Source organism: Hippopotamus amphibius, chromosome 9, assembly GCF_030028045.1.
Source record: "Hippopotamus amphibius kiboko isolate mHipAmp2 chromosome 9, mHipAmp2.hap2, whole genome shotgun sequence".
Taxonomy (NCBI): domain Eukaryota; kingdom Metazoa; phylum Chordata; class Mammalia; order Artiodactyla; family Hippopotamidae; genus Hippopotamus; species Hippopotamus amphibius.
This window is the reverse complement of record NC_080194.1, coordinates 55,895,091-55,908,524: the sequence shown is the minus strand read 5'-3', so window position 1 is coordinate 55,908,524 and position 13,434 is coordinate 55,895,091. Positions and strand designations below refer to the sequence as shown.

The following is a 13,434-nucleotide window of genomic DNA, read 5'->3' as shown; positions in this document are numbered from 1 at the left end:
GAGAAAAAAAACATCAGTCCCTTCCTATAAAAAGAATTTTTGTGAATGGTAGAAGATACATAAATTTTGCTTTTAAAACTAGAAAAATCTCATAAATGCAGACTCCTTTTAATCCACACAATGAAATAACCAAACAAAAGGTACCTTTGAGTTCTAAACAAATCAAAAGTATGAGTAAGAGGACAGAAGGATTAAGTTCTAAAGAGATCTATTTCTAAGAATCTTCAAATATTCCAACATCATCCATTTAAATAAAAATAATACACCAACTTTAGTCTTACCTGTTATTTAAAACAATGATATGTAACCAAATTAGAATATGAAAGAAATAAAGCTGGATATTTTAAAATGTTCTACAGATTCTGTAACATTTATTCTACTGTTTTTATATGCATCATATCACACACAACAAGCAAGGTAAAAAGCTTTAAGAGTAAGCTGCCTTTTTTGTATCAGTATTAATGATAAATTCTGATCAGACCAATATATTACCATGTCAATTTAACTGGTATCTAAAATAATTTCCGAGTTTTTTTTTAAATATGCAGAGGCTCTTTGAAAAATTACTTACCTTTTCTGAAACTAACCTTGGGTTAAAACTAGGCAGAATTAGATGTAACCAAAAAAGAAACACAAAGTATAATATCCTTTAAAATGAACACTATAGCCCCATTCTTCTCTGCCATGGCCAAATCATACTTACACAAACATAGATAAAAATGAAAGAAAAGATACATCAAGCTTAGAGAATCTCATGATGGCCTCCTTTTGATTATAGTTGTAGGCATATTCTGGAAGTGGGGTACTCTGAACCAATCTCAATCTTGACTATGCATTTGTTAGCATTAAAAACACACACACACACACACACACACACACACACACACACACACAGTCCCCATTCTCCACTAATCCTAACTCACTATTTTAAATAACTTCTACCTATAATTCAAATGTATATCCAAACTTACATATCACTGACCCAAAGGATTAAAAGAGCTGGAAAGGGGCTTCCTAGGTGGCGCAGTGGTTAAGAATCTGCCTGCCAATGCAGGGGACACAGGTTCGATCCCTGCTCCAGGAAGATCCCACATGCCACGGAGCAACTAAGCCCGTGTGCCAAAAAAAAAAAAACAAAAACAAAAACAAAAGAGCTGGAAAGGTAAGACTGACAAGGAAGAGTTATCCAAAGTGGTCATCTGCATTGATTCATTCATGCATTCACTTAAAAGATAAACATCTATGTGCTCACTTCCGCAGCACATATACTAAAAGATAAACATTTATGGAGTCCTCCACCACATGGCAGGCACTGCTCAAGGTGTTGGAAATAGAGCAGCAAACAGAAAAAAGTGCTGGCTTGAAGTTTACATTCTACTTAGGGGAGGCCAGCCAGGTGCAAAGAAAGAAAGAAACATACAGCCTGTCAGAGGGCGATAAGTGAAGAAGCACCATCTAGGTCTAGGGAGTGCTGGCAAAACTGCTATTTTGTATGAAATGATTGGGAAAGGCATCTTTGAGAAGGTGATATTTGAGCAGAGACCTAAAGAAAGTGAGTAAGTAAGCCTTGCAGGTGTGAGGACTAGGGGAGAAGGTAGTCCAGGCACAACTGTACCTCTTAAACTCCTAAGGAAACTTGCTTCTGTTATAGCCAGCTTTTTGGAGAGAATGTTGTACCTACTAAAAAATGACCTGGAATTTACAGAATGCTGCAATTTATGTTAGTTCTGAATCAAGTCTTACGGTTTTCTACTTACACATCATACAATGTAATAGATGGCCCCTATGACCATGGTCTCTAACAGAAGAGTGTGTATACACTTTGCTACATTCAAGCTTCTATCTTTCTAGAAGAGAAACAATAATCAAAATAGTCTAGAATTGTCATTATGTCAATTTAACTTTCAATTTTGTCTTAATTTTAGAGGCTTTAATGTGAGTACAATCTGCTCCTCCTTCACGTGAAAAACCTCATTTTCACTTATTTCATAATATGAATATATGTGGTCATATATATTACAGAAGCCTATAGTTTGGTAGGCTATCTTACTGAAATTCAGACCCTATCTGAAAATATCTATAACTATATTAACTGAAATAACATTTGGTGCTTCAAACTTTATATATATTAGCATGTTAGGCAAGCTAGGGTTCACATGGTTCAAATCATTTAGCATTCAAATGGTATCCTTCATTTAACGACTTCACCTCATGTGCCTGACCAGAACGGTTTTCATAAGCTATACAACAATTATTTATTGGGTACTTTATTCACATCATATAGTGCTGCCCTGGGTCCTGAGGGGACAAAGAAGAAATATGATTTATCCTGTCCTATTTCATGAATTAGCAATATATGTTGGTTGACACACAAAAGTAATTAAATCAAGTGCATGGAAGCACCACCTGATTAGCTGGAAAGCAAAAGTAAAGTGAAAGGTTCAGAGAAAATAAAAATGAATGCAATCTGGGAAGACTTCATGGAAGAAATGAAATATGAATTGGGATCTGAAGGATGGGCACAATTCAGACAGGATGTGAAAGGGAAAAAAAAGAAGTACAGCAGAATCAAATGCATAATACAGAAAACTAATTCATTCAAGCACCGAAACTTAAAAGCAGTTCTAATTATCAAAGCAGTTATCAATTTTTCGCTATTTAAAAAGATACTTTCATCTTGATTTCAATTGTAAGAGAAGAGCCAATATAGGCAAAAGAGGAGAGAAAGTTCCTGTTTGATAATAGTTTAAAGAAATAGTTACATATGCCCACCTTAATATGTTCTAGCCAGTGAGTAGATTCCAAGTTAGACAACCAGTGGGTCTCCTCAATGTTGGGGTACACAATCTCCTTAAGCTTTCGTAATGATTCTCTCATAACATGGATATTGTGGATATCGAGAAAAACTAGTTCTGCATTTTGATAGGCATCTTCACTTTCATAACCTCCACCTTTGGCCTGGAAAAAAAAAAGCAAACATGACAGGAAATCATAAATGAATGCACATCCAGTGCATGCTGACATGCCTGAAAGAGTGCCGTAAAACACCCAGCAGCAGCCAAGATGACACACATTGCAGACGGACAGGAGAACTCCACGGGAAAAGGTGGCAACTTAACACTACATGCTCAACCACATGGTCTTCGTAAAACAAGAATGTACACTCTCACCGTATTCCTTTTGTTGCTGTTATTAAAATTACACGTGAGAACACATATGAAGGTAAAATTTCCCTATCCGTATTTCAAGTCCTACGCAAACATAATTTCGTACAGAAGACTGAAGTCACCAGACTAGCAAGGTCCATGTTCAGGGACATCTGTCTAGTTTGCCCCCAGCCCACACTTCTTCACCTCCCTTCCACTTCACCTCATTTTAATCTTAATATTTGCAAAGTGCTTTGCAATCACAGTGATTGGCTTCTATTATAACCCCACAACTACTATTAAACAACAGGACAAAACAAGTATAAAAGCATAGAGTACTATAATATACCACTATCACTATTTTCAAAGACATAAATCTACATCTACAGAACAGAATGAGAAATATTTGGTGCTCACAACAAGCTATGGCTGGAAAGGAGAACTAATTTTTTCTGGATTGAATCTTCCTCTATTTTATGAATAAAATATTCTCCTACCTTATGTATAAAATATGCATCCTATCTTATGTATAAAATCATGATTCTTAGAGCACTAATGAAAAAAAAATTAGGAAGATACTGGAACAGCCACTGTAGTTATACAAAATTAAGAGATTACGACTTTGAAAACAACAAAACTCACTCTTAATCAATAACAAATTGCCAAAGAATAAAAGTTCAGGTTTCCCTTCTGACACTGATAGTCTGGGAAATAGTTTGGAGTCAAGATTGGCACAGGTACAAAATTAATAGTGTTTCATTAGTTCCCTGTTAACAAGGATTACTTCTGGAGAGTGGGGATAAGACAGACCAAGGGTAGAGGGACATTCAAATTTGCTGTAACAAATCCTACAAACATGGCAGTAGTGGCAATTATACAGAACCTATCACAAAACACACAGAATGAAAATGCTCTGGAATCAGTTATACAAGTTTATGGATATATTAAATGATGTTGTATAACTTTGTGAATATACTAAAAACACTGAAATACATACTTTAAAGGAGTGCATTTTATGGCATGTGAATTATATTTCAATATAACTGATTTATTTTTTTAAAATAGAGCAACTAGATAGTAAAACCAAAAACAGAAAAAATCATTCAAGACAGAACTAGAGAACAAAGCATTCCATCAAACCCCAAAACCACCAATAGTTACAAGATCTAGATGCTATTATCCAATGTGTGAGAAGCAGCAGAAGGAAGTCATGGATATCAGAGTGACTGGAGAGCAAGAGATTAACAAGAGAGTCTTACAATTTTTACAGTTTGTTCTGCTTCCTTGTTTTAGCTTTCCTCCTCCAGAACTACAGGAAATAACAACAGATCAATCTAAGTGCTGCTGAAACTAGGAAGGGTTCTGTCCATTCTAAAAGCTGATTTATTAAAGAGACTCAGAAATAAAATGAGAGAACTTGGGAACAAATTAGAAATAAAAGGAAAAAATCAGAAATAAAGACTAAATTAGAAGAAACTCGAGTGAATAAATACAATGGATATTAAATTAAAAGAAATATAGACAATGAAAAGCAAAATATAAAGCCAAAATGGAATTAGAAAGACATAAAAAGGATTCAAGAGAAAGTGGCAAATGATGAAAATAGGCAAAGAAGAGCAAAGGAAGGCAAAGGAACAACAGGAGTCCTGATGAAGAAAGTCAAAACAAAGAACGAAACAAATACTAAGAACTATGATTAAAGAAAACATTCATGAAATTTTTAAATTGGAAATTACCAATCAAAATAGCATACATGTGGGACTTCCTAGGTGGCGCAGTGGTTAAGAATCCGCCTGACAATGCAGAGGTCACGGGTTCGATCCCAGCTCCAGGAAGATCCCACATGCCACGGAGCAACTAAGCCCGTGCGCCAAAAAAAAAAAAAAAAATAGCATACATGCATACCTAATAATACAGACCCAGAACACACAACATGAAGACATATTCTGGCAAAGTAACTGGACTTCAAAGAAAAAGAAAAAACAGAATCCTTCGCACATCCAAGCAAAAAGAGTGACTTAGAAGGAAAAGAAATTTATCATCAGACTTTGAAATTTTATGCCAAAAAACAAAAAGCAACATATTTAAGACATTCAAGAAAATCAAATGTAAGCCAAGAGTTTTATGCCCAGCAAAACTGACTCAACTATAAATGACATAAGCTGCTATCAGCATACAAATATTCAGAATACAGTTTCTACGAGCCCTGATTAAATATTTACAAGAGAACAACTTCAGTCAAAAGAAAAAGGCTAGAAAGAAATTCATATAAGAACTGGTTGTGAGCACAAAATATTTAGCTACTTGTAGAAGTCAGAGGTAAAAGGGAGAGTATGTGTACAAAAGGGAGACTGTGTAAAGACTACACACTTTGACATGTAAATATAATAGAATGTATTTTAAAATGGGAGCAAATGCAAAAAAATTTAACTTTTCAGTAAATGTACTGATGGTGATACTATTAACACTGTTATTCTAAGACCATGGTAGGATAAACCAAATGAGCAATTACGTAACATACTAACGTCATCATCCCCTCTTGTCTTTGAGAATTGGGATTTCTGGTGTGGAAGAAAGCAGATACACATGTAATACAGAAGAAGTTATATAAAACTCTAGCACTGAATTTAAGTTGAAAGTATCAATATGAATTCATGAGGTATAATACTTTATCTTTAAATATATATAAACATTTCCTAGCTCTATCCACTGAAAAGACTTAGAAATTAGGCCAATTCAGTAGCAAATAAGTATCCTTAGCACCCAGATTACAGTTTGAAATACCACTTCCTGCTAACAGAAATCAGAACTTCTTAGAGAAATGGCTATTGCGAGCCAGGGACAGGAAATGTACAAGATTTCCTGATGAGTGTGGTGTACCTGGTCATATCAGACAGCAAAGATTATTATGGTTATGTCAAAAGAACTCAGGAGATAACTTCAAAAGCCTCCTTCTGACCAAAGGTGGGGATTTTTTTTTCAAAAAAAAAAAAAAAAAAACTATCTGCGATGAATTAGAAATTGTTGACTACATATAAATACATACATTCATAATGACACTTAACAAAATTAGTCACTGTCATAGGATGGCAGAGAGTAAATCCATTATTGGGAAAACTAGTAAGTAATGCAAAAGAATCATGCATTTATCCTGGCTTTCTTATATGAACTGACCTGCTGGTTAACCAAAATTTAGATAAGAGGAAGTGTTTCTTTACAGAAACAGTTCAACTAATAGCTGAAAAGGAAATCATGAAATTAGAATATCACCATTATGCAACCCCAGTGAATTGATATATCTGGGCACAGAACATGAACAGCTGCTAATATCCCAAAAAGAAGAATCAGCCACAAATTACATGCCTCCTGATATTCCCCCTATACAGCCTTGCCAAAGGAGTTGAACCTGAATCTAAATAAACCCCTGAATTCATGTGAAGGATTTCAGAGGACAAAAGAAACTTGAACCATACCATAATAAAATCGGCAAAATCTGGACTGTGAAAAACTCTACAATAAAATATATTGAAGGGAGGGAGGAAGGAAGAAAAGGATGGGCAAGGGGAAGACTATAGATAAAGAGACTTTAAAGACATATCAAATACAGTACTTAAAAAGGCAAGGCTAAAACTACAGAGTCTAGTGATGTATACACCTCAGTAATAAAAGTATAAAGTAATGTAAGAAGATAGTTACTATGAAAGTTAGGATAGTGTTTACTGGTAGAAGGTAAATCTGATTGGGGTAGGGCACACATGGTAGACTTAGTGGCTAGCAAAGTTTTAATTCTTGATACAGTTCATGGTTGCAAAAGCAGCTGTCATATTCATACTGACAAAGCTATAAAAAATGTTTGTATTATGAAGGTAAAAAATATTTGTTGCAACAAGCCTGTATACTTTTGCAAATTTTAAAAGGGAGATGGTGGGTAGATTGGGTGAAGGTGGTCAAATGCGGCAAACTTCCAGTTAAAAGATAAGTAAGTTGTGGGGATGTAATGCACAACATGATGACTACAGTCAACAATACTATAGTGTACATCTGAAAGTAGACTTTGAAAATTCTCATCACAAGGAAAAAAACTGTAACTATGTGAGGTGATGAACGTTAACTAAATTTACTGTGGTGATCATTTCACTATATTTACCCATATCAAATCATTATGTTGTACACCTTAAACTTAGGCACTTTTCTATGTCAATTATATCTCAATAAAACGGCAAGAAAAAAGATATCAAGCTGGTAAACTAACCTTCCGGAAGAATGATAGCAATATGTAACAAAACTTTTAAAAAATATGCATATTTTAAATTATGATACAGTAATGATATATCCAGGAAACTATTTTAAGGAAATAAAGATGCCAACAAGATACTTAACTTTAGCCCTACTTAAAATACTACACAAATAGGATCAAGATGGCAGAGTAGGAGGACGTGCGCTCACTCCCTCTTGCAAGAGCACCAGAGTTACAAATGACTGCTGAACAGTCATTGACAGAAAGACACTGGAACTCACCAAAAAAGACACCCCACATCCAGAGACAAAGGAGAAGCCACAATGAGATGGCAGGAGGGGTGCAATCGCATTAAAATCAAATCCCATAAATGCTGGGTAGGTGACTCACAAACTGGAGAACAGTTATACTGCAGAAGTCCACCCACTAAAGTGAGGGTTCTGAGCCCCATGTCAGACTTCCCAACCTGGGAGTCCAGCAACAGGAGGAGGAATCCCCAGAGAATCAGACTTTGAAAGCCAGCGGGATTTGATTGCAGGACCTCCACAGGACTGGGGGAAACAGAGACTCCACTCTTGGAGGGCACACAAAAAAGTGTGCTCACCAGGACCCAGGGGGAAGGAGCACTGACCTCACAGGAGACTGAACCAGACCTACCTGCTGGTGTTGGAGGGTTGCCTGCAGAGGTGGGGGGCAGCTTGGCTCACCAAGGAGAAAGGGGCACTGGCAGCAGGGGTTCTGGGAAGTGCTCATTGGCGTGAGCCCTCCCAGAGTCCACCATTAGCCCCACCAAAGAGCCTGTAAGCTCCAGTGCTGGGTAGCCTCAGGCCAAACAACCAACAAGGTGGGAACACAGTCCCACCCATTGGCAGACAAACAGATTAAAGTTTTACTGAGCTCCGCCCACCAAATCAGATTAAAGTCTTCCTGAGCTCCGCCCACCCAGCCCAACCCACCATCAGTCTCTCCCATCAGGAAACACCCATGAGCCTCCTAGATAACTTCCTCCACAAGAAGGCAGACAGCAGAATGAAGCAGTATCAGCAGTATTTCATCTTATGGAACTGAAAACCACAGCCACAGAAAGAGAAAATGAAAAAGCAGAGGGCTTTGTACCAGATGAAGGGACAGGATAAAACCCCAGGAAAACAACTAAATGAAGAGGAGATAGGCACCCTTCCAGAAAAAGAATTCAGAATAATGATGCTGAAGATGATCTAGGACTTTGAAAAAAGAAGGAAAAGTTTACCAAAGACCTAGAAGAATTAAAGAACAAACAAACAGAGATATGCAACACAATAACGGAAATGAAAAATACACTAGAAGGAACCAACAGCAGATTAACTGAGGCAGAAGGGCAAATAAGTGACCTGGAAGACAGAATGGTGATCATCACTGATGCAGAAAAGAATAAAGGAAAAAGAATGAAAAGAACTGAAGACAGCCTAAGAGACCTCTGGGACAATGTTAAACACACCAACATTCGCATTATAAGAGTCCCAGAAGGAGAAGAGAAAGAGAAAGGACCTGAGAAAGTATTGGAAGAGATTATAGTTGAAAACTTCCCTAACATGGGAAAGGAAATAGCTACCCAAGTCCAGGAAGTGCAGAGAGTCCTAGGCAGCATAAACCCAAGGAGAAACATGCCAAGACATATAGTAGTCAAATTAACAAAAATTAAAGACAGAGAAATGTTATTAAAAGCAACAAGGAAAAAACAAAAACAATAAATAGCATACAAGGGAACTCCCATAAGATTAACAGCTGATGTCTCAGCAGAAACTCTGCAAGCCAGAAGGAGTGGCATGATATATTTCAAGTGATGAAAGGGAAGAACCTACAACCAAGAATACTTTACCCAGCAAGGATCTCATTCAGATTCGTGGGAGAAATCAAAAGCTTTACAGACAAGCAACAGCTAAGAGAATTCAGCACCACCAAACCAGCCCTACAACAAATGCTAAAGGAACTTCTCTAAGCAGGAAACGTAAGAGAAGAAAAGGACCGAAAAAAAAAAAAACCAACAACAAAACAATTAAGAAAATGGTAATAGGAACATACATGTTGATAATTACCTTGAATGTAAATGGACTAAATGCTTCAACCAAAAGACACAGACTGGCTGAATGGATACAAAAACAAGGCCCATATATATGCTGTCTACAAGAGACCCACTTCAGCCCTAGGGACACATACAGATGGAAAGTGAGGGGATGGAAAAAGATATTTCATGCAAATGGAAGTCAAAAGAAAGCTGGAGTAGCTATACTCATATCAGATAAAATAGACTTTAAGATAAAAAATGTTACGAGAGACAAGAAAGGATATTACATAAAGATCGAGGGATCAATCCAAGAAGAGGCGATAACAATTATAAATATATATGCACCCAATATAGGAGCATCTCAATACATAAGGCAAATGCTAACAACTATGAAAGAGGAAATGCAAGGCAGAAATAGAGACACAGGTGTAGAGAACAAACATATGCACACCAAGTGGGGAAAGCGGGGAGGGTTGGGGGGGAATGAATTGGGAGATTGGGATACCAAATTGTACACTCTAAATATATGCTGTTTATTGTCCGTTAACTGTTATCTCAATAAAAGTTCTTAAAAAATAAATAAAAAATAAAATACTACACAAATACCTACTGCTAGAAGAATGATTACGTGAACAATGACACAGCTGTATGATGAGTACTATTAAAGTATTTTTCAGCAGTATTTCATGAAGAGAAATAATTCTTATAAAGAGGAAAAACAGTGAAACAAAATAAACAATACATAAATGCACAGAAAACAGTGGGAGAAAATACACCAAAGACTAGTGATTACAGGTGGTTTTTATTTCTTTACTTTGTCTATGCCTTCCTAGATTTTTTTTGTCTATTACACATTTTATAATCAGAAAAATGTCCCAACAGATAAAATATACCAGTTTTTTTTTTAAAAAAGAGAGATTTCCATAATCAAATATGCATGGGAATGATTTTAAAAATAAGATGAGGAATGTAACATTTTGTCCCACCCCCTTTCCTGCCTTATATTCCTCTCTCCTCCCATCCTAGATAACATCTTAAGTCTCATTCCTGCTAATTCATGGTATAAGGTTTAGGGAAGGAAACAAGTAATTACTGGAAAAATATATACCAGTCACCGGGGTACCAGCTTCATATACACATTGTCTCATTTCTCCTATAAGAGGAAATACTTGCAGTTTCCGTCTCCTATGATAGATTTTGTCAACTGGACCAGAATTTCTATTTCCACAATGCTAATATTTACTCTATAGCAGAAATCAGGACCAGTGCTCCAACTAACTGCAAGTTTTCAGTATGAATAGCTTGTACAGGTGGAGAGCTGCCAGAAGAGGGCAGCACTGGTCACTGAGACCACATCACAATTTCTACAACACTGCTGTACAGACTTTAGTTTGTCAAGCTCAGTTTGTTACTCAGTTTGGAGAAGGGAAAGAGACACTAGTAACTGCTGAATACCTATTTCTTATGTAAGTAAGCAGGATTATGCACTATTTTTTATCAGGGGAGCTCTGCCCCTAAAACAACCCTGTTAGTTGTTATGATTCTCATTTCACAAAAAAGCAAAATAAAGTTACTAAAAAGATTAAATAACTGACTCCATGTTATATTGGGATTGACATGTACACAAGGCTATATTTAAAAAAGATAACCAATAACAACCTACTGTGTACCACAGGGAACTCTGATCAATATTCGGTAAGAACCTAAATGGGAAAAGAATTTGAAAAAGAATGGATACATTTATCTATTCTTTTTGAGCCACTTTACTGTACACCTGAAACTAACACAACATTGTTTATCAACTAGACTCCAATATAAAATAAAAAGTTAAAGAAAAAGTTATATCATCAAGTAGAGGAGCCAGGATTAGAATCTACGTCTTTATCATTGAAAAGCCTAAACTCTTTCTACTGTACTGTGGCTCCCACCAAACTCATGAAACTGTAACTATAATCTTAATTACTAAAAGACAATCTCACCTTATTGGCAACAGCATTAACACTGGGCCGGGCGTCGAATATAAAGATTTTATGAGATTGGGCATTGGAGTCCATAATGGCTTGAAGGTATTTTTCATCTTCTTTGCTTCGCTTCCCACTCACCCCTACCATGGGCTGGCTACACCGAGTGACTGTGGCTTGACTTTCAGGATGAATCCATGATAAAACCTTAATGGGGAGGGGGGGAATGGCAACACACCCTTTACACGCTTCTCAGTTTATAATTCTTCTCAAAAACATTACTTTGTAAAACTCTGCTTTCTAATTGGATTCAAAGCCTAGCCATGAAAGGATATATGAGGCTGCTACGAAAAATCATCACCTTTCTTTCAAGCCAACTCTGGCATGTGGAAAACTTGGTCTAATACGTTAATCAGATATTAATTTATGAAAGTCACTGATTACTGGAAGTGTTGCCTCTAGAAAAAAAAATACATTAAAAGGGGACTAAGTAAACCCCACTTTTAAAGTTTGAGTACTATATCAGCAACACTGTCCAACTATAAAGTCTTCAGAATCTATGAATTTTTGCACCTAAAATTATTTGAGCTGATCTTTCTAGAACACAGTAATTCATCATAAATTTGTAAAGTTTTCTTCTTTCTAGGATTTAAAGGAAAAGAGCATTTATTACCATGACCAGAGATATATAGTAAGATAAAGAAATAGTGAATAATAGAGGGCCAGCTTTGTTTTTGAGTTAAGAACCATGCAATTCTGTGCAGCTCTCTAATATCCATTTCAAATTCTCCAGAAACATCTTTAATCTAAGTCTTTCCTCTGGTTTTAATTTTACTAAATAACTTATTCCCTAATACCCCCATAGAAGACCTGCTGCTGTACCTATTTTTTTCCTGCATCCATTCTCCCATTGGTCACCTTCAGCACTATGTGGCGTACAAAAGCAATGGGAAAATTTCAGCACAGCCTCACACTTACTGGGATACGGCCCCGCGATCTGAAGGATGCCACTCTCTTTAATTCTTCATCAGGAATATTTGCCGGCACAACCAAGAGGGCAGGGTATGTATCACAGAGCTCATACCGTTCATTTATCTTTGTTATTCTCCAGCTTTCATTTGGAATTCCCTACATGTGAAATAAAACATAAGACAAATTACTGTCTAACAAAAATATTTTAAGACATCAGAACAGAAGCCTCATATTCAACTTCTCTTATCTCCACTATCCATCACTTAAGTTCCTGGAATAGTTATTGTCTGCCCGTGGTGACCAGGCTTTTAGGATGAGACATTCTAACACAGGGATCTGTGTTCATTTTGGCATTCGATTTTATAGTAATAGATTTATTGTCATTAAATACTGATTGAGTGCTGGGTCTGTTCTAAGAACATCAAATGAGAAAGGAAACAGTAAGACTGAAAATGTTCTTGTCTTTAAGAAGGACATAGTCTCATACAGACTGGATGAGTGACTTTGCTGCCATTCATCTACACAAAGAAATTTCTGAGGACAGGCACCATGTGTCCACCAGAATGCTATGTACAAGTTTATCACTTGTATACCTAAAGGGAATTTTACAGCATTAATAAAATGTTGTTAATGTAAAACACATCAGAAAAGCAAGGAAGTAATAGACGGCAAAACAAACAAAATGACACAAGAGAAACATTTAAAACAATTTTTTAAAAACACATTGATTATTAAACTAATTTGATCCTTAACTATTTGCTATATTTATAACTAGTATACCACTTATACAGGATTACTTAATAAAACGCCTTAAAATTTCCACCCTCCATTCTATAGACAATAAAGCCATTACATTAAATGGTTGGAATTAAGAAAATACATATATTTTTAATTTTTTTTACCTCTGACAACTCATAATAAACAGAAAAAGACAAAACTGAAAGGAACTAAATTACAGTAAAATATATAGATAGATAATTTATTGAGCACCTACCACGTACAGGCACTATGCCAACAGCCTTTCTTTCTCTTCCTCCCTTTCTCTCTCACACACATGCACACACACACAGTCTC

At 36.3% G+C, this 13,434-nt stretch overlaps 1 protein-coding gene across 6 annotated transcripts in view; it reads right to left on the bottom strand.

Annotated features, from left to right (window-relative positions):
- MTMR2 (myotubularin related protein 2) overlaps positions 1–13,434 on the bottom strand; it is a 119,845-nt gene that overhangs the window by 12,840 nt on the left and 93,571 nt on the right. For all 6 annotated transcript variants that reach the window (XM_057748811.1, XM_057748806.1, XM_057748807.1 and 3 more), the window contains 3 exons: positions 12,367–12,516; positions 11,407–11,595; positions 2,773–2,958 (listed from right to left, as the gene is read on the bottom strand). In XM_057748811.1, the coding sequence (XP_057604794.1) occupies positions 2,773–2,958; positions 11,407–11,595; positions 12,367–12,516 (525 nt within the window). The remainder of the gene's footprint in view (positions 1–2,772; positions 2,959–11,406; positions 11,596–12,366; positions 12,517–13,434) is intronic.